General features: G+C 40.7%; 2 protein-coding genes across 2 annotated transcripts in view; both read left to right on the top strand.

Moving 5' to 3' along the window:
* Window positions 1-716, top strand: part of nup133 (nucleoporin 133) — a 29874-nt gene extending 29158 nt beyond the window's left edge. The window contains exon 25 of the mRNA XM_020928587.2: window positions 487-716. Within this exon, the coding sequence (XP_020784246.2) occupies window positions 487-623 (137 nt within the window). The 3' untranslated portion in view covers window positions 624-716. The remainder of the gene's footprint in view (window positions 1-486) is intronic.
* A 3253-nt stretch (window positions 717-3969) lies between these two features.
* On the top strand, window positions 3970-12117 carry ccsapa (centriole, cilia and spindle-associated protein a). Its single transcript, XM_020928777.2, has 4 exons — window positions 3970-4073; window positions 6867-7256; window positions 8542-8867; window positions 11349-12117. The coding sequence occupies exons 2-4, from the start codon at window positions 6905-6907 to the stop codon at window positions 11514-11516; spliced, it is 846 nt and encodes a 281-aa protein (XP_020784436.2). The 5' UTR covers window positions 3970-4073; window positions 6867-6904; the 3' UTR covers window positions 11517-12117.
* The last annotated feature ends 8504 nt before the right edge of the window (window positions 12118-20621 follow it).

The following is a 20621-nucleotide window of genomic DNA, read 5'->3' as shown; positions in this document are numbered from 1 at the left end:
ACAACTGTTTTTATCAGAGCGAAAGAGTTTAAAGAAACATTATAGACACTATTAGTTTTAAATTGTGAAACATTAAACTGAAAATACAACCAAACATTCATTTGTGCTGAGCAAACAAATTTAGGAATTAGTAAATTATAATATTACATTAGGTCGTTATGCACTGCAGATTTTTTTAATGACGGTGGAGAAACAGACATCATACTTTTTGATCCCGCGGGAAACCGTAATATTGTGTTTACTGCCCAAACCTTAGTGAGGATCTAAGGCTCGTGTGGGGTTAAAAAGTCTGAAATATAATTTGGTGCGAGACCTAAACAAACTTTAAAAGTGATGAGTCAGCTGACGGACCTGGAGACTGTTGTGACGTCGTCTGAAACCCGCCAGAGGATTTGATAAATAAATTAAAATAACAAAACAGTTTGACAGTTTCCAGCTGCTCTGTTTCACATTTCTGTTGATACTTCGTGTGTTTGTGTTTCGTAGGCGTCTCTCTTCAGTCGTACCTCCCGGACGTTAAAGACCTTCTGGATTTGGAAGAACTCGGCGCTCTGAAGTCCAAACCGTATTTTGAGTTTGTGCTTCGAGCGAATTACGAACATTATCTCCAGGCTCAAATGTGACCGCGCTTCAAAACCAGCTTTAAGAAGAATCCTCTGTTATTGTTTTATATAAATGTGCTCTTTTTCTAAATAAATCTTTGTGAAAATAACAAAGGGCTGTCGTTTTTAAAGGTGCGTTATGTAACTGGAATTTTAGTTTCTCTTTCACACAACTCCAGCGTTCTGTTCAGTTCTCATGAGGCTGTTATGATTTCTGAACGTCTTTTGTTTAAAAGAGACGACAATAAATGCACTGACAGGATTTTAAATGTTAAAAACTATAATCCCAAACCATAAGGTGAGTGGAAAGATTTTCATTTCAGATTTAGCCCTAAAAGTCTGATCAGTTCCACACATGTAGGAGCCGTAAAATCATGGAAAATTCACTTTAGCTCATGAAAAAGTCATGAAAAAGTCTTGAAATTTTGTCAGTGAAAAAGAGAGTGTCTGGTCTCGTTTTGTGGAAACTGTATCTCGTCCCGGCCCTGATTACGTACAGAAGTAAACAGAACGTGGACCTAATCATCAGTGTTGAGGAGTAACAGAGTTATGTAATCAGAGTACAAATGATGAGTAACTGTATTCAGTTACAGTTACTGTTTCAGTGAGTGGTAATTGGATTACAGTTACTTTGTTGAAATAAATGGATTACACAGAGGGATTTTCCTGTTTTCACATTTTGGGCTGTTTCCTTTTTTTTTTGTTGTTGTTGTAAACCAGGTCTAAACCAGGACTAAAACCAGGACTAAACCAGGACTAAACCAGGTCTAAACCAGGACTAAACCAGGACTAAACCAGGTCTAAACCAGGACTAAACCAGAACTAAACCAGGTCTAAACCAGGTCTAAACCAGGACTAAACCAGGTCTAAACCAGGACTAAACCAGGTCTAAACCAGGACTAAACCAGGACTAAACCAGGACTAAACCAGGTCTAAACCAGGACTAAACCAGGTCTAAACCAGGTCTAAACCAGGACTAAACCAGGACTAAACCAGGTCTAAACCAGGTCTAAACCACCAGGACTAAACCAGGTCTAAACCAGGACTAAACCAGGTCTAAACCAGGACTAAACCAGGACTAAACCAGGTCTAAACCAGGACTAAACCAGGTCTAAACCAGGACTAAACCAGGACTAAACCAGGACTAAACCAGGTCTAAACCAGGTCTAAACCAGGACTAAACCAGGACTAAACCAGGACTAAACCAGGACTAAACCATGCTGCACAGACCATGTCTCCTCCTCTCAATAATATTTTTAATAACGTTAAGGAAAGTCTGGGATTTTTAATTTTCTTATAGCAGAAAAAATACCTTATGTGAAGATTTCCTCGTCTTTGCTTCTCTACAGCAAATCAAGTAATCCAAAGTATTCAGATTACATTACTCACTTTAAGTAATTTAATGGATTACGTCACAAACTACATTTTGAGGTATGTAATCTGTAATCTGTAGGGGATTACATTTTAAAAGTAAACTTCCCAACACTGCCAATCATCAATAAAACACGAGAACTCCACTTTAAAATCTTACACACGTTTTACCCCTCAAACTTTTTTTTTTATCCAGGTTTCTCCAAATCGACCCAGTTTGCAATTTCTGCTTGTCACACCCTGAAAACGTTTTTCATTTATTTTTCTCATTTCCCATTAGCTTCACCTACTGGAAACAAATAAAACATTTTCTCTCCCAGAATTTACACTTTCCAATAACCTTGAATGAAGAAAACATCATGACCCATTATACGCATCAAAATACAAAAATTTAAAATGAATTCATCTATTTATTCTTCTCGGCAAATACCACATACACAGAGCAAAATTCTCAAGAACAAAACCTTATTTTCCACGACTACTAATAGAAATAAATCATTACTTTCAGTCGATCCAACATTTAATCTGCTAAAAGGAAAGTTTAATAACCAACATCTACACAGAGAATAAATTCATAGTCAGATAAATCTTCTCCTCATCCTTCAGTTCAGTCGCTGATTCCTCTTTCATTTCAGTTAGTTTCTCTTATTCGGTTTGATTTACTGTCATATGTTAAGTTATGTTTACATTATTTCTGTTTTTTTGTTTTGTTTGTTTTTTCCAATGAATCTGAATATCTGTGTTATGTATGTGTAGTGTATATTACTGTATATGTGTAAAATAATTCAGTAAAAAAAAAAAAAAAAAAACAGAACGTGGAGCGGACGTGGGCGATGCAGTCACGTGATCAGCAGGTGCCGCTCTTCACCTGCGTCCTGCTCGAACAGACGCCGCGCATGCGCACATCGGAGCTCCCGCATCTTTATGGAACATGTCCCGTTTTCGTGAGTGTTTACGATCGAGTCTGAAGACACGAGATTCAGCCAGACCGGACCGGAAACTGCCCTTCAAAATAAAATACGTGATAGAAGCGCAATAGTGAAAAATAACATTAGATGATGATTATGTCAAATAAAAAAAGGCACTAATTTCACCAGTGTTATACAAGTTCACACTTTTCATGAACTAGTTCAAAGTTCAGTTCACACATGTTCAAAGTGAACAGTTCACGTTCATAGTTCACAATTTTAATTTTGAACTAGTTCAAAGTTCATTTCATTTTATTTTTAGGTGACATATGTAAATGAAAGGCTTAACTTATTTTTCAAACTGACTTCCAGTTTACAACAACTTTACAACAGATAAACCGTAAGCCCTATAGAGCCACATCAGCCTGTTTGACATTATAATGTGCTTAACGCAGCTTTGACACTTTTGTTTATGTCTTACAGAAACGAAACTTAAAACCACATGGCTAATTTGTATAAACTGTACATGCTGGAAAAAAGCAACTTTTTCCTTGTGCACTGATGCATCAGCTTCTGTCAGACTAAAGGACATGACTATATATGTTGTTTCTGTGACAGCGGGATGTCGCTGCAACTTTTGGATGCGTAATTTGTAGAATGAAAGTGATGAGGGCGGCACTTAAAGTGCCCCAAAACAGTGAGTTAACATGTTATAACATTACAATACTTAGACAGATATATTTCATGGGGCCAAAAGACAGTTTACAGGAATTTAACACTTCCAAGAACAGTTGAAAAAAGACTGGAATAACAGATGAAAAGAGAACAATATGGCGGCCAAGGCAGCTCAGAGTAGACAAAATAAACTCAAAACACAAATATTCTCCACTGGGGGCAGAACATTACTAAATTCACGTTAAGCACGGATAACAGACCTACTGTCAGTATGAATGTCAAAGACTTTGACTATTTTAAAACAGACTTCATTTTTAACTTCTAATATTGAATCTTTATGTTTTGCACCTTTCCGTGACTTTTATTGTGAAGGCGCCTCCCGGATGTCGTTCTTGTTCACTCTCCGGCTCCATCTTTTCCAGTCTCGCTGTTTTCTGTCAAACGGAGCCGAGCAGCGATGCACCTCTGCGGGGAATAATTAGCCCTATAGCCCCTGAAACCCCCGGAGAAAGCGCGGGTAAGTCTGAAATAACCAAACATTTAAATCAGAATAAAAACGACGCCGTGACAGAGACGACATTTTGTTTGTTTACCGCCTCTGCTTTTACAGGCTCTTAGTAAGGACAGGTAAGCAGCGGGAATGCGTGTTTTTTTAGTCGTTTTAGGGCGAAATTCTTCCACAAACTTCACATTTAGAGCCCGAATTTAACGTACAAATGCGTAAATGACATGCAAGTGCAATTATTGTGCAAAAAATATGCAAAATGAACCAGTTTCTGCACAAAATCGTGTTAAAACTTGACATTTCCCTTCAGAATCATGCATTTTAAATACATTTGAACATGCATTTTTAATCAAATGAAACGCAAATTGTAATTATATTTAAATTAGAGCTGAATGCAAAGTGAAAGTAGTGACCCAGTGGAGGATTGTGTAAGGTTAAGGCTGTAGTCTGACGTGTTGTAGTGTTGATTTGCAGTGCTTCTTGTGGTCCGGGGTTTGTAAACAGTATGTCCGTGAGTATTGATCAGATAAAGCGTTAAAACGGAACATTATGGAGCCGCGTGCACGCGTCAGGGCGCGGGAGTAAAGTCCATTATGAGGCTCATCCTCCTTTAATCTGCGCCTGTGGAGGAAGTGAACAGAGAAACAGGTTCACAACAATATGGAGCAGATTAGAGATGATTTTATTCAGAATTAAACCACAAACTGAAAAAAACAAACAAAAACAAACTTGTAAGATTTACTAGAAAAAAAACAACAAAACAACTCAATATGGAGCAGATTAGAGATGATTTTATTCAGAATTAAAACACAAACTGAAAAAAATAAATAAATCACTTGTAAGATTCACTAGAAAAAAAATCCTCGTAACAATTTGCACAAGTACTTTTTAAGTAAATGTCACTGCTGTAATATCACGTACAGTTTACTTGTCAGTGTCAAGTCATGAATTTACTGAGTAAGTGTTATTCTTTTTTTAAGTTAGAAGTTAGAAGTCATATTTATGTAAATAAATTAAGTAAAGTTTGCGAAATATTGTCATAATTATTTGCTTTGCTGTTGTGAAATAATGAAGTAAATATTATATGTAGAGGACAGAGCGGTTTATCAAAGTCTGATCTGGTCACATCTCAGAAGCTCAGCAGGGCAGGGCCTGGTTAGTACTTGGATGGAGACACTGGGAAAATCAGGAGCCACAGGAGGCGCCAGAGGCAAAAACTGTTGTTGTGTCCTTAGGCAAGACACTTCACCCACATTGCCTTGTATGAATGTGGTGTGTGTGAGTGTTGGTGGTGGTCGGAGGGACCGATGGTGCAGATTGTAGACAGTAGTAACTCACCATCACTGGGTCTGAAGTGACTGAATAATGTTCTGTAAAGCGTCTTTGTGACAAATGTCTGTGAAAAGCACTTTATACATAAAATACTTACTATATGTAGAGCTGTGCAAAAATATCAATATATCGTTTCGTTTAATGTGATGATTCAGTATCGATATCGTGGACTGCTGTATCGATATATCACCAAGAGTATTTTTGGTATATTTTACTAAATTATTTTGTTCCAGCAACAGTTTTGTTTCTGTTTAGAGGAAGGAAACTCGTTTATGCGACACATTTGACATTTTCACTGTTTTGATGATTAAAATGTTTGTGTTTCATATGAACTTTGCACAAGAAGAAGTGATTTAACAAAGACTTTTAGTGTCACAGACATGATTTAGCCTTTAGTTTTATTGAACCGTATCGAATCGATATGAAACAAACCTCACTGTATCGAGGTTTGTATCGTATCAGGGACTTCTTAACCTTCAGCCCTCGTACATATTATATTTTTCACGATATTTATTCACATGACAAATAAAGGAGCTCTCAAATACCAAATAATGTCACTGAAATAATCCATTCCTAAATAAGTCATTCCTTCATTCTTTTTTCAATATAAAATAAAAAATAAAAATAAATAATGCAAAAACAACTAATTTCTTCATTATTTGCCTTCAAAACCAAAATGAAAAAACAGATAATGATTAGTTTTTTCAATTTTAGATTTTGTGTTTAAATGAAAAATGGAAAAAACGGATAACGGACTAAACCAGGACTAAATCAGGACTGAACCAGGACTAAAAGGACTAAACAGGACTAAACCGGGGTCTGGGCCCAAACCAGGACTGAGACCAGGACTAAGACCGGGACCAGACCAGGACTGAAAATGGTTTAGTCCTGGTTTAGTCCTGTTTAGTCCAGGTTTAGTCCAGGTTTAGTCCTGGTTTAGTCCTGGTTCAGTCCTGGTTTTAGGTTTAGTCCTGGTTTAGTCCAGTTTAGTCCAGTTTAGTCCAGGTTTTAGTCCAGTTTTAGTCCTGTTTTAGTCCAGTTTAGTCCAGGTTTAGTCCTGGTTTAGTCCAGTTTAGTCCAGGTTTAGTCCAGTTTTAGTCCTGGTTAAGTCCTGTTTTAGTCCAGGTTTAGTCCTGGTTTAGTCCTGTTTTAGTCCTGGTTTAGTCCAGGTTTAGTCCTGGTTTAGTCCAGTTTTAGTCCAGGTTTAGTCCTGGTTTAGTCCTGGTTTAGTCCTGGTTCAGTCCTGGTTTAGTCCTGGTTTAGTCCATTATCCTTTTTTTCCATTTTTCATTTAAACACAAAATCGAAAACTGAAAAAACAGTTGATTATCTGTTTTTTTTATTTTGGTTTTGGAGACAAATAATAAAGAAAATAGTTGTTTTTTCGTTTTCTCATTTTTTGTTTTATTTTGAAAAACGAACAAACGAACGACACACAGTGATTCTGGAGTAACTGTATTTTCTCATTTGCAGATTTGTTTTTTAGCTGAATTTAAAAACCAAACAGAGCCATGGTGACGAAGAAGGTTCGGACCGAGTACATGAAGAAGTTTAAGGATCCGAGGTGGGACAGTTTTTCCAAGTGTTACGAGGACTGTGTGAAGTACCGTCTGACGCGGCGCGTGATGGAGGGCGCCCACAGACCCTGGTTCTGGGAGGGCTGGGAGAGCAGCTCCGAGTCCAGCGGCTGGTCCACGCCCCTGGGCAGAGGGAACCGCGTGGGGCCCCTGACCGCGGCGCCTCCGGACACGGCCGAGGTCACGCACAGGCTGATGGAGCTGAGGACCGATCCAGGACCCAAGCGCTGTTCTGGAGCGGAGGAAGAGGAGGGAGAACCTGGAGGAGGAGGAGGAGCAAAGACAGGTGAAAAAACAACAGGTTAAAGCGGAAACGACAGGTTCTAATTCTGACTTGGTTTGGCAGAGAGAAACTGTGGTAATTACATCAGCTGAATTTGTAAATTTGTGGGGGGAAAAATTTACAAAAACTGCAAAAATGAAGAAAGTAGCGCTGCGTTCTAAAACAGAATCCGTCATCAACACCGAAAACTCCATCCAAATCATCTCAAATCCAAATGACACAATTTACACACCAAGAAGATGTTTTTCTGTTAGTTTAGAGCTTCATTTTATAAATTAAATGTCCATCCATCCATTTTCTTCTGATTATCCGGGGCCGGGTCTCGGGGGCATCAGTCTAAGCAGGGACTCCCAGACTTCCTTCACCCCAGACACTTCCTCCAGCTCCGCCAGGGGAACCCTGAGGTGTTCCCAGGTCAGTCCAGAGACATAGTCCCTCCAGTGTCTCCTGGGTCTTCCCCGGGGCCTCCTCCCAGTGGGACATGAACACCTCCTGAGGGACACGTCCAGGAGGCATCCAGAACAGATGCCCTTGGTTTAGTCCTGGTTTAGTCCTGGTTCAGTCCTGGTTTAGTCCTGGTTCAGTCCTGGTTCAGTCCTGGTTCAGTCCTGGTTCAGTCCTGCAGTCCTGGTTTAGTCCTGGTTCAGTCCTGGTTCAGTCGCAGCTCTAATACAGATTTGATCTGATCTCGCGGGTCAAACATAATTATTTCGTGGGCCAAATTTGACCCCCGAGCCTGAGTCTGACACGTCTGATTTAGATACTGAAATTTGTTCAGACGTTTTAAAACTTTTGGCGTAGCGCTAACGAGAAAAACACATCATCTATTTTGTCTGTAGATTTGTATATTTAGTTTTTCTATTTATGCCTTTTGTTTTATCTAACACTTTTTTTGACAGTTGCAATAAAACTTTTTTCAGATTTCTGATTTACTCACTGAGGGCGACCAGATTTTCAAAATAAAAAACTGGGACACTTCCGGTTTGTGGTGGTTGGTGATAATAAAATTGTGAAACAAGTGAGTCAGTAGAGTCACATTTTGTTTGTGTTTTGGTCCTTTTTTTAAGCAGCTTTTCTGGATTTTACCGTAACAAATGTCAATTTATGTTTCTTTTTACTGTTGCAGGGATCAAACTGGTCAAAAATAGAGACACCTGGGACATTTCTTGTATAAAACTGGACAAATTAGTGTTTTTTTGTATAAATCTGCAGGTAGAGGAGACACAGACTCAAACTGGGACTGTCCCGATGTTCTAACGTCTCTTGTTGGCGTCTTGTGTCTGGACAGAGTCTCCGGTCGTACAAAACGGCCCCAACGACAACAACAACACTAACGCCGACGCCAACGACTCGGCCGCCGTTAATGGTTTCCATGACGACACGCCGACGGACAACGGCCCCATCGACAGCGCCTCGTCCGACGGGGAAATCCTGCAGCCGCGACACAGACAGAGGCCTCGACGGCGCCCGCCGAAGACCGAACCGAGACAGAGCCAGAGCCAGAGGGGGGGGAAGGTCCGAGCCAAGAGCCAGCCCCCGCTCAGCAGCAGAGAGCGGGACGGCAGACTGGACTGGACCCAGAAACACATGGAGGCCAGGAGGACCCCCGTCGATGTGAGTGAAACCTCGAGGCCGGTGCTCGTTTAGTTGAATAGTCGAGAAATCGTGAATCTTAGGCGACGTTCAGATAGAGCTGTCGCGATAACCGCAAAAATGAATCACCGCGGTACTAAAAGGTCCACCGCCGTGCATGTTGGGCCATCGCCATCACCACACGTGACCAACATGACCCGACCTGCACAGGTCCATTTTTAGAGACCCGCACCCGCCCGGACCTGTTAATATTCACCCGTGATAACCCAGGACTAACCCAGGACTAACCCAGGACTAACCCAGGACTAAACCAGGACTAAACCAGGACTAACCCAGGACTAACCCATGACTAACCCAGGACTAACCCAGGACTAACCCAGGACTAACCAGGACTAACCAGGACTAACCCAGGACTAACCCGGACTAACCCAGGACTAACCCAGGACTAAACCCAGGACTAAACCAGGACTAACCCAGGACTAACCCAGGACTAACCCAGGACTAACCCAGGACTAACCCAGGACTAACCCAGGACTAACCCACTAACAGGACTAAACCAGGACTAAACCCAGGGACTAACCAGGACTAAACCCCAGGACTAACTAACCCAGGACTAACCCAGGACTAAACCAGGACTAACTAACTACCAGGACTAACCAGGACTAAACCAGGACTAAACCAGGACTAAACCCAGGACTAACTCAGGACTAGGACTAACTCAGGACTAACCAGGACTAACCCAGGACTAAACCAGGACTAAACCAGGACTAACTCAGGACTAACTCAGGACTAACTCAGGACTAAACCAGGACTAACTCAGGACTAACTCGGACTAACCAGGACTAACCAGGACTAACTCAGGACTAACTAACTAGGACTAACTCAGGACTAACCCAGGACTAACCAGGACTAACTCAGGACTAACTCAGGACTAAACCAGGACTAACTCAGGACTAACTCAGGACTAACTCAGGACTAACTCAGGACTAACCAGGACTAACTAACTAACTCAGGACTAACTCAGGACTAACTCAGGACTAACTCAGGACTAGGACTAACCAGGACTAAACCAGGACTAAGCCAGGACTAAGGACTAGACAGGTTGCGAACCGGACAGACCACAGGCTACACCTGCTCCGCGTGCTCATGTTCTCTCTTAAGTCCGTGGGTACCAGACCTGGTGCGGGTTACTCTGACCCGACCTGGTGCGGGACTCTGACCCGACCTGGTGCGGGACTCTGACCCGACCTGGTGCGGGACTCTGACCCGACCTGGCGCGTTACTCTGACCCGACCTGGCGCGGGACTCTGACCCGACCTGGTGCAGGACCCTGACCAGAGTTGCCACAGTGAGAGCTGGAGAGATGCAGCAGCACTTGTTCCAAAGCCAAATGTTACTACACAAACTATATCCACGCGACAACCAAAGTTCATGTGCATCTGCAACAAGTTCATCATCAGAGAGTTTTCAGAGCCGCTGGAAATAATATAACTCGGGGGGATGTGGGGATGAGGGGATGAGGGGATGAGGGGATGAGGGGGGGTGTGATATCACCACATACCGCACTGTTGAGCCGCTAAACCACACCGCAGGAGAAACTCCCTAACCATGACAAGCCATAATTTCAGACTGTTTTCTGATCTTTTAACGACCGTCTGAACCACATTTTTCACATATGACCCAGGGCACTTGCATGGACAGAATATGTGCCCCTAAAACCGATACATATCTGATCTTTTGACATGCGACTTCAGTCTGAACGGCCCCACACCCGCTCCCCCCGACCCACCGGGCACCACCCGCTCTGGAGGATTTCTCAGATTTTGCTTAGGGGCAGAGTAAAACTTCAGGTGTTTATTGGCTCTTTAAGACTTTGATTAAACTAGAAAGTGTGAACACAGCCTGAGGGAGACTATTTTTAACTCTTAACTATGGATCTAATTAATAATAATAATAATCTAATAATAAGATCGTATTATTCTTCTCGTTAAAGCCTGAGTTTGAGTTTGAGTTTTGTGCTGAACTGAACCCTGGCGTTAACCGTACAGACTGTGATCTCTGTAGCACTGGAGTCTTTCCTGCGGGAAACCGGATCCACCTGAGACACTCAACACTCGTCATGAATAAAACAGGAGGCGTGTGGTTTTCGGAAACTGAGGGTCCAAAGAAAGGAGCAGGTTCAATTCCAGTGCGCCCCTGAGCAAGTCATTTCACTGACATAAAACCAGACAGAGCAGTGTGATCATGTGTAAGAGTCACTGGAATATTTTAAAAGATAATTAAACCAAACTTTGATTTCTAATTTAATTTTATTTAATATTTGAACTGCTGAAAGTCCACTTGCCTGTTCATGTTTATAGAAGAGCTGATCTTAAAAACCGAAAAGTTCTTTTCATTCTCTTCTGCACCGTCTTTTTTTTGTTGTTTTTGTGTCTAATGTTTGTGCAAATATCTCTTTTCTCCTCCTCTTTCTCTTCTCTCTCTCTGTTTCTCTCTCTTCAGAGCCACACGTCCGACGTCTGTGTCCAAACGGGGAGGCCCAAGACCGGTCTCCGCTCTCACATGAGGAGGACCCGCTCCGCAGACCTGATCCGGAAGAACCAGCTCTCGGTGTCCGACAGTCCCTGGGTCACAGAGTACATGAGGTGCTTCTCCGCGCGGGTCAGGTAGAACAGCAGAGGGGGGGAACAGCTGAAGGGGGAACAGCCGAAAGAAGAACAATTGAAGGGAACGTCTGAAAGGAGAACATCTGAAGGGAGAACATCTGAAGGGAGAACATCTGAAGGGAGAACATCTGAAAGAAGAACATCTGAAGGAAGAACAGCTGAAGGGTGAACAGCTGAAAGAAGAACAATTGAGTGGGGAACATCTGAAGGGGGAACAGCTGAAGGTAGAACAGCTTAGGGGTGAACAACTGAAGGGAGAACGTCTGAAGAGAGAACAGCTGAGGTAAGAATAGCCGAAGGGAGAACGTCTGAAGGGTGAACGTTCAAAGGAAGAACAGCTGAAAGGAGAGCTTCAGAAGGAAGAACAGCTGAAGAAAGAGCAGCTGAAAGGAGCAAAGGACTGAACAAGGGCAGACAAATGTTATATAATTTAAACATGAAGTCCAGGAGAGTCGCTGCTGAACCGAAATGTGTCACTACCTGAATGATCCGTCTAATGTTAAAGGGCACGTGTTACACTGTTTTTTGATCTTCTCACGCTGTTTCCTCGTCACAAACAGACCTGGAGTTGTGTTTTGTTTCAGTCACACTGGAAATATCTTAGCCAGGCCAGCGTCACCTAGTGCCTCTGCTCAATTTCATTTCTCTCCAGCTCTAGGTCAGGAATCAGAAAACACTAGACCAGGAGTCTCCAACCTGCAGCTTGGGAGTTACCAGTAACTCTCCACCCTCTTCGTCGCCCAGGGATTTCTAAATGATACGTATTGTGCTAAATAAGTCAAATTTGATTGATTAAATGCATATTTCCTTTGTAAATGTAAAATTCTGAGGCCTAATTTTGTGAACTGATAAGTGGATAATGGGTTAGCTATTTGAGCTGTTTTTTGTAGAACGAAAATGTCAGAGAGCTACTGGTTTTAGCGGTTGCCAGAAATGTTGTAAATATAAGAGCCATGGTGCGCCACAGATGAGGCACAGTTAAGCCGGGTGTACACTGTGTGATTTTTGACCCTTTTTGAGCAGAGTTTTCACTTGTGCGACTGTTTTGAGGATCGGGCTGAGTTTTGGCTTCATCGTGTGTCGTGCTTCGTGTAGTAAACATGGGGTAAAGAAACAGATTAATACCTCACGACCAGCTCCCGTTCAGCATTCATAGGTCGCAAGAAAATCAAACTTGTTTGAAATCCAGTCGCCTCCTGTGAGGGTTTCACTCTATTGAAGTTGTTCCACGAGCCAGAATCCGCCAGACTGAGCATGTGCGGACACAGAAGCAAAAGCAAGATATGACATTGTGGAGGACGATGGCGCCAGTGAGTGTTTTGGACACAGGACATGGAGGTGCAGCTGATCCAGCAACACAGAACAGAAGTTTGGTGAAAAACTTGATGCTACTTACCTCCAGTTCCCTCTGAAGAACTGACAACCCGTACGGCCCACGTCTGCCCACATCTGCCCACGTTTACCCGCGTCACCCACGTTTACCCACGTCTACCCACGCCTGTGCAGACATTTCTTTGACCATATACGTCGCCTCTCCTTTTTGTTCTTGTCTGCGCAGAGAATGGCACAAGTTGCCAAGGCAGCGCGTCTGTTTTTTGCCTGGATCAGCATTGTGTCTGTGGTTTTCTAATTCTGTGGTTTTCTACTTCGTGGTTTTTTACTTCTGGAACATCAACTCTAGTCGTTATGTGAACGTACAGTGTGCACAGGCAGGACAGAGCATCGGTTTGTTCAGTGTGAGAACATGATTCGTGAACTCTGAACTTTTAAACCCTGCGATTTGGTCGTACAGTTTCATCTGGGGCTGAGTGACACAATAGAAAATGTCGCACAGTGTTCACCCGGCATTAGAGTTATATAAAACATAACCCATTATCCACTTAATTCACAAAATTAGGCCTCAAAATTTAACATTTACAAAGGAAATATGCATTTAATCAATCAAATCTGAATTATTCAATCAATATGTATAATTCAGAAATCCCTGGGTGAGCGACTTGTTAGGGGTTGGAGAGTTTATCGGTCGCTCCCGAGCTCCAGGTTGGAGACTCCTGATCTAGTGTTTTCTGATTCCTGACGTAGTCACTGGAGAGAAATGAAATTGGGCAGAGGCACCAGGTGGCGCCAGACTGACTTAGAAATTTGAAGTGTAAATGAAACAAAACACAACTTCAGGTTTGTTTTTGAGGAGGGAACAACATTAGAAAACCACTTAACGCTTCACAAGAGTCAGTTTTGTGTCATATAGGAGCTTTATTTATTCATAATTATAGCTTAAATTTAGTTTGAATCATTTTGTACCATTTATAGATTTGATGTCTGTTAATTTTTATTATTTATTATTTCACTTTTGCCTCCATTTTACAATTTTGAACATTTTGACGACATGAAAATTTAAAAATAAATGTCTTGTTTCTTCAGGAATAATAATAACAATTTGGAACAGCAGCGACTCTCCTTAAAGCTGCTCTGTGTAACCTTTTAGTTGTCACGTTTTTGTTTCCATGGAGATGCCCGGAATGTCCCACAGTGTGACTTTAAACCGCTCTGCTTCACGTTTATTCAATCACAGGTGCAGGTTTTACGGCTCAAAAACACCTCGAAAAACAGACGTCGTGACTGCGAGCGGGGCCGCCTCTCCGCAGATCCGACCCGGAACTCGGTCCGGTTTGGTCTCCGTGGAGATAGAACGGTTTATTTAATGCCACACTGCGGAGCATTCCAGACAAAGAAACGACAAGAAAAGGGTTCGACGGAGCCTCCACCAGAAAAGAATTTACACAAACGCGGCTTTAAACGTCGTGAACTTTAAACCTCATTTTTATGCATGAATGTCTCTAAATGCACTTCTTCTTCTTCTTCTTCTTCACGCCATAGACTGTGTTTAGATTATTCTTAAATTAAACTTAAATATTTACAGCCCGATTCACACGTTTAAGTTTAACAAAGGCAGCTGTGGGTTTAAAGAGCTCATTTTACGTTGTTTTCTGATCCGTTCTAATGTCGTTTCCTCGTCACAAACAAACCTGGACTTGCGTTTTTGTTTCTGTTTCATTCACAAATGTTTAACGCACAAACCCTGAGTTCTCTGTTCCACCTCGTGATGTCATGTGGCGACTAGATAAAACACCGATAAAACATGAGGTGCCAATATAAAAGCCGATATATTTAGTGATGTAAAAATTCACTGTAAATCTTTTATTGATTGTAAAACTTAGATTTGGTTCGACTGGATTTTAAATTTTGTTAGTTTAGGCGACATTTATTGTTATTCTGCCTCATTACGTCATATTTAAAGACAATAAGTCGACCTAATGTCATTTTTGCATCACATTCTAGCAGCTAGTAAAGAAAATCAAAACTACCACTATCTGCCTTTAGCCGTAAATACGTACACGCTGCAGTAATTAATCATATAAAATGCGTAAATGCCGATCATTCAGACCTCGATTCACAGCTCATTTACATATTAATGCAGGTCCAGTCACATGTGCAGACGCTATAAACACTTTACTCTAGGACAATGTAAGAAAACCGACTGTTTATGTGGAGCTACAGCAGCAAAACGACGAGAAAGAACCAAAAGTAGTTTCAAAACCGACACATTTGCATCAGTCAGCCTCACACAGGCTCCTCTCAGATCACAAGTCTGCACTGATAAGTTTGATGAAAAGAGCAGTGGTTTTGTTTCAATCCTAAACGGCGCTGCTGAAGTTCACTTTTATTTATCTTCAGTGTCATGGATCAGACACAAGAGCATTTAAAGCGACATGACTCTGGTGGTGCGTTCAGGGGCAGTACGGCAACCACTTCATGACATCACAAGGTGGAACAGAGTGTCTTGAGCTTTGGAGATGTAAACAGATGAATAATAAAGATTTACTCAAACACGTGTGAATGAAACAAAACACAAGTCCAGGTCTGTTTCTGAGGAGGGAACAGAGTTAGAACATTAGAATCCGTGTGTCATTCGTTGACTCGTTTTTCAAAATAAAACCAAAAATAAGAAAAAAGAAAAAAAAAAATAAAAATCTTCATTATTTTTATCCAAAACCAAAATGAAAAAATAGATAATGATTCGTTTTTTCAGTTTTTGATTTTGTGTTTAAATGAAAAATGGAAAAAAAAAAAAAAAAATAGTGGACTGAACCAGGACCGGGACTAGACCGAGACTAGACCGGGACCAAAACGGGACTGAGTCTAAGACCAGGAGACTAGGCAAGGACTGACGGTGAAGGACGGTTTAGTCCTGGTTTAGTCCTGTTTTAGTCCTGTTTTAGTCCTAGTTTAGTCCTGTTTTAGTCCTGCTTTAGTCCTGATTCAGTCCTGTTTTAGTCCTGGTTTAGTCCTGCTTTGGTCCTGTTTTAGTCTTGCTTTAGTCCTGGTTTAGTCCTGGTTCAGTCCTGTTTTAGTCCTGTTTTAGTCCTAGTTTAGTCCTGTTTTAGTCCTAGTTTAGTCCTGTTTTAGTCCTGGTTCAGTCCTAGTTTAGTCCTGGTTGTTAGTCCTGTTTAGTCCTAGTTTAGTCCTAGTTTAGTCCTAGTTTAGTCCTGTTTTAGTCCTAGTTTAGTCCTGGTTTAGTCCTAGTTTAGTCCTGGTTTTAGTCCTGTTTAGTCCTAGTTCAGTCCTAGTTTAGTCCTGTTTTAGTCCTAGTTTAGTCCTGGTTTAGTCCTAGTTTAGTCCTGGTTTAGTCCTAGTTTAGTCCTAGTTTAGTCCTGTTTTAGTCCTAGTTTAGTCCTGGTTTAGTCCTAGTTTAGTCCTGGTTTAGTCCTAGTTCAGTCCTGGTTTAGTCCTAGTTTAGTCCTGGTTTAGTCCTAGTTTAGTTCTGGTTTAGTCCTGTTTTAGTCCTAGTTTAGTCCTGTTTTAGTCCTAGTTTAGTCCTGGTTTAGTCCTAGTTCAGTCCTAGTTTAGTCCTGGTTCAGTCCTAGTTTAGTCCTGGTTCAGTCCTAGTTTAGTCCTGTCTTAGTCCTAGTTTAGTCCGTTATCCATTTTTTTCCATTTTTCATTCAAACCCAAAATCAAAAACAAAAAAAACGAATCATTATCTTTTTTTGTTTTGTTTGTTTTTTTCATTTTGGTTTTGGAGACAAATAACAAAGAAAATTGTTGTTTTTTTTGTTTTTTATTTTGAAAAACAAATGATACACGGATTTTTACGGATTCGACTCAAACTTCACACGAGTTTGTTTTATGTGATGTACGACTTTAAACCGAAAGGACCAAACAGACGAAGCTATTTTTGATATTTCAGATTTTTAAAACACAACGTAAAGAAATAAAAATAAAATAAAAAATGTTACTATTTTAAAAAACCCGAAACTGAACTCGAGCCGTAAAGATGACAAAGAAGTTTATGAACACGCAGATATTTTTACATTTTAAACTTTGACGTGATGTTTAAACGGTGAGACGTCTGTTCAGTTTTTCAGATTTCGTCAATGTTTTCTGGGTTTGTGACGCTAACTGGCGGCACTGCTCTGTCTGCTCAGGTCGGACTTTAATCTGAGTTTTATTTTAACACAGTCTGCAGAAAAAAACAAACGGATTTATCTGAACAACAACAACGAGCGAAATTATCAAGAGTAAACATAAAGTAAACATGAGATAAAATAGAAATAAATAAAGGATGAGACGAGACGAGAAACGAAACCAGGTCCACGAGAACGAAACAAAACGAGATTTAAAACTAATTTCTAAAATATAAATTTCATGATACAGTTTCACATTTTTGGGCTCACAACTTTAGACCTGGTTTAGACCTGGTTTAAATCTGGTTTAGATCCAGTCTAGACCTGGTTTTAATCCTGGTTCAGTCCTGGTTTAGTCCTGGTTTAGTCCAGATTTAGACCTGGTTCAGACATGTTTCAAACCTGGTTTAGACCTGGTTTAGACCTGGTTTAGTCCTGATTAAGACCTGGATTAGACCTGGTTTAGTCCTGATTTAGACCTGGTTTAGTCCTGATTTACACCTGGTTTAGTCCTTGTTTAGACCTGGTTTAGTCCTGGTTCAGTCTTGGTTTAGACCTGGTTTAGTCCTGGTTCAGTCCAGTTTTAGTCCTGATTTAGTACTGGTTTAGACCTTGTTTAGACCTGGTTCAAACCTGATTTAGATCCAGTTTAGATCTGATTTTAGTCCTGGGCTAGTCCTCGCTTAGTCCTGGTTCAGTCTTGCTTTAGTCCTGGTTTAGACCTGGTTTAGTCCTGGTTTAGTCCTGATTTAGACCTGGTTCAGTCCTGGTTTAGACCTTGTTTAGACCTGTTTTAGACCTGTTTTAAACCTGGTTTAGACCTGATTTAGACTTGGTTTAGTCCTGGTTCAATCTTGGTTTAGACCTGGTTTAGTCTTGATTTAGATCTGGTCTAGACCTGGTTTTAGACCTGGTTCAATCTTGGTTTAGACCTGGTTTACACTTGGATTAGTCCTGGTCTAGTCCTGGTTTAGTCCTGGTTTAATCTTAGTTTAGTCTTTGTTTAATCCTGGTTTAGACCTGTTTTAGACCTGTTTTAGTCCTGATTTAGACCTGGTTTAGATCTGGACTAGACCTGGTTTTAGACCTGGTTCAATCTTGATTTAGACTTAGTTCTAGTCCTGGTTTAGACCTGGTTTAGTCCTGCTTTGTGTAACTCTGCTCATGTGTTTTATTTCCAGATCAGTCGAGTCCTTCAGGTCAGTTTGTGTTTGACTCGAGCTGCAGAGTTTCAGACAGAGCAGTGCCCACAGTTAGCGTCACAGTCCAGCTGCAAAAAAACATCAAAAACATCAAAACCGTCAACACCGCGGCTTCTGTTAAAACACGATTTAAAACATGAACCGGGTTTACCTCGTTTACGACGCCGACACGAATGAACTCGTTTACAAACTTTGAAATCGACGTATTGTTACTTTTTTATTTCACGTTTTTATTTATTTTCACGTTTTTATTGAATGTGTTTAAATGAAACGCTGTAAAAGAACGAATGAACACTTTCACTTTCACTGAATGTTTAAAAATAATCTGTTTTTGTTTTTGTTTTTAGGGACGAGTTGAAGTCAGTGTGTTTACGAACGGGAGCAGGAAATGTGCTTTTACAGCTCCAGATCAATCGATATTTTATTTGTTTTTGCTTTTCACCGATACCGATTATTTGGAACACACCGAAACCGATAAAGTGGTTAAGATCTGGTTTAGACCTGGTTTTAGTCCTGGTTCAGTCCTGTTTTAGACCTGGTTTTAGTCCTGGTTTAGTCCTGATTTAGACCTGGTCCAGACCTGGTTTAGATTTAGTCTAGACCTGGTTTTAGTCCTCGTTTAGACCTGGTTTAATCCTGGTCTAGTCCTGGTTTAGTCCTAGTCTAATCCTGGTTTGGACTTGGTTTAGTTCTGGTTTAAACCTGGTCCAGACCTGGTTTAGATCCGGTTTAGACCTGTTTTTGTCCTGGTTCAATCTTGGTTTAGTCCTTGTTTAATCCTAATTTTAATCCTGGTTCAGACCAGTTTAGACCTTGTTTAGACCTGGGTTCAAGTCCTGGGTTCAGTCTTGTTTTGGACCTGCTTTAGTCCTGGTTTAGTCCTGGTTCCTGGGACTTGTCCTGCTTCTATGTAACCGATATTTACCGATATTTTGCTTTTAAAATTCACAATGAGGCCCACACATTTATTTTAAGGCTCCGTGTTCCAGTCGATCTTTTCAGTTTAAATTAAGAACGAAAAATGATAAAATGGGAAAACAGTTTGTTATTTAATTTTTCTGTTTTAGTGTCAAAAAAAATAAATAAAAAAACAGATTTCAAATTTTATTTAAATCTTGGTGCCTGTTTTAATTTTGATATTTTATTCTCTTCTAACAGCAGAACTTCCGGAGCAAATACACCAGAGACAATTTTATTTATTTATTTATTATTTATTTATTTTTTACACTGATTTCTCATTTTATTGTTTTTTGTTCTTAATTGAAATTCAAAAGAACAAATGATACACGAACTTTTAAATTTAAGTAACGATCACAAATTCACTTTTCACTTTTGTTAAAATTCTAACGAAATGTGTTGTACTGAGTATCGGTATCGAATATCGGTATCAAGAATATCCCATCTCCAATATGTAGGACCAATTTTTTATTATTTATTTTTATCAATTTATCCAATTTTTTTACTGTAAACCTTGAGCTCTCATCTTCGATTCTCCTGAACTAAATATCGGTCGGTGCTGGAGATTAAAGGCCGATAGCCCATACGTTAAAAAGTGCAAATATCGGTGCAGATAAATGGGTCGATCTCTCCAAACTTGACTTTTTCTGCGCTGATCCTTTTCTCCTCATTGGAAACACACTGACAGAAAAAAAAAGTGGAGTTTTGTGTTTTGAGAAGTTTGAGTTTTGAATGTGGAGACAATCACAGAAGAATCTGAAACGTTTTGTTTCCTTTAAAACTGTTTGATGTGAATAAAAAAGATTCAACAAGAAACTCTCCTGGGTCCAACTCCTTTACATGTTTAGACCTGGTTTAGATCTGATTTAGTCCTGGTTTAGACCCAATTTTGATCTGGTTTTAGTCCTGGTTCAGTCCTAATTTAGACCTGGTTTAAACCTGTTTCTTTGCTTCTAGTTCAGTCCTGGTTTAGTCCTGATTTAGACCCAGTTTTTGTTCTAGTTTAGACCTGGTTTTAAACTTGGTTTTAGTCCTGGCTTAGTCCTGGTTCAGTCCTGGTTTAGTTCTGCTTTAGATCCAATTTAGAACTGGTTTTGACCTGGTTTTAGTCCTGGTAAGGTTCTAATTTAGACCTGGTTTACACCTGGTTCATTTCTGCTTTAGTCCTGGTTCAGTCCTGGTTTAGACCTGGTTTAGTCTTGGTTTAGTCCTGGTTTAGTCTTGATTTAATCCTGGTGTAGTCTTGGTTTAATCCTGGTGTAGTCCTGGTTTAGACCTGGTTTAGTCCAGGTTTAGTCCTGGTTTAGACCAGATTTAGTCCTGGTTCAGTCCTGGTTTAGTCTTGCTTTAGTCCCGGTTTAGTCCTGGTTTTAGTCCTGGCTTAGTCCAGGTTTAGTCCTGCTTTAGACCTGGTTTAGTCCTGGTTTTAGTCCTGGTTTAGTCCAGGTATAGTCCTGCTTTAGACCTGGTTTAGTCCAGATTTAG

The sequence above is a fragment of the Boleophthalmus pectinirostris genome, unplaced genomic scaffold (assembly GCF_026225935.1).
Source record: "Boleophthalmus pectinirostris isolate CB_2022bp ecotype Guang Dong unplaced genomic scaffold, ASM2622593v1 HiC_scaffold_22, whole genome shotgun sequence".
NCBI classification, from domain to species: domain Eukaryota; kingdom Metazoa; phylum Chordata; class Actinopteri; order Gobiiformes; family Gobiidae; genus Boleophthalmus; species Boleophthalmus pectinirostris.
Note: the sequence above shows the minus strand (reverse complement) of the source record. Positions and strands in the feature narration are given on the sequence as shown.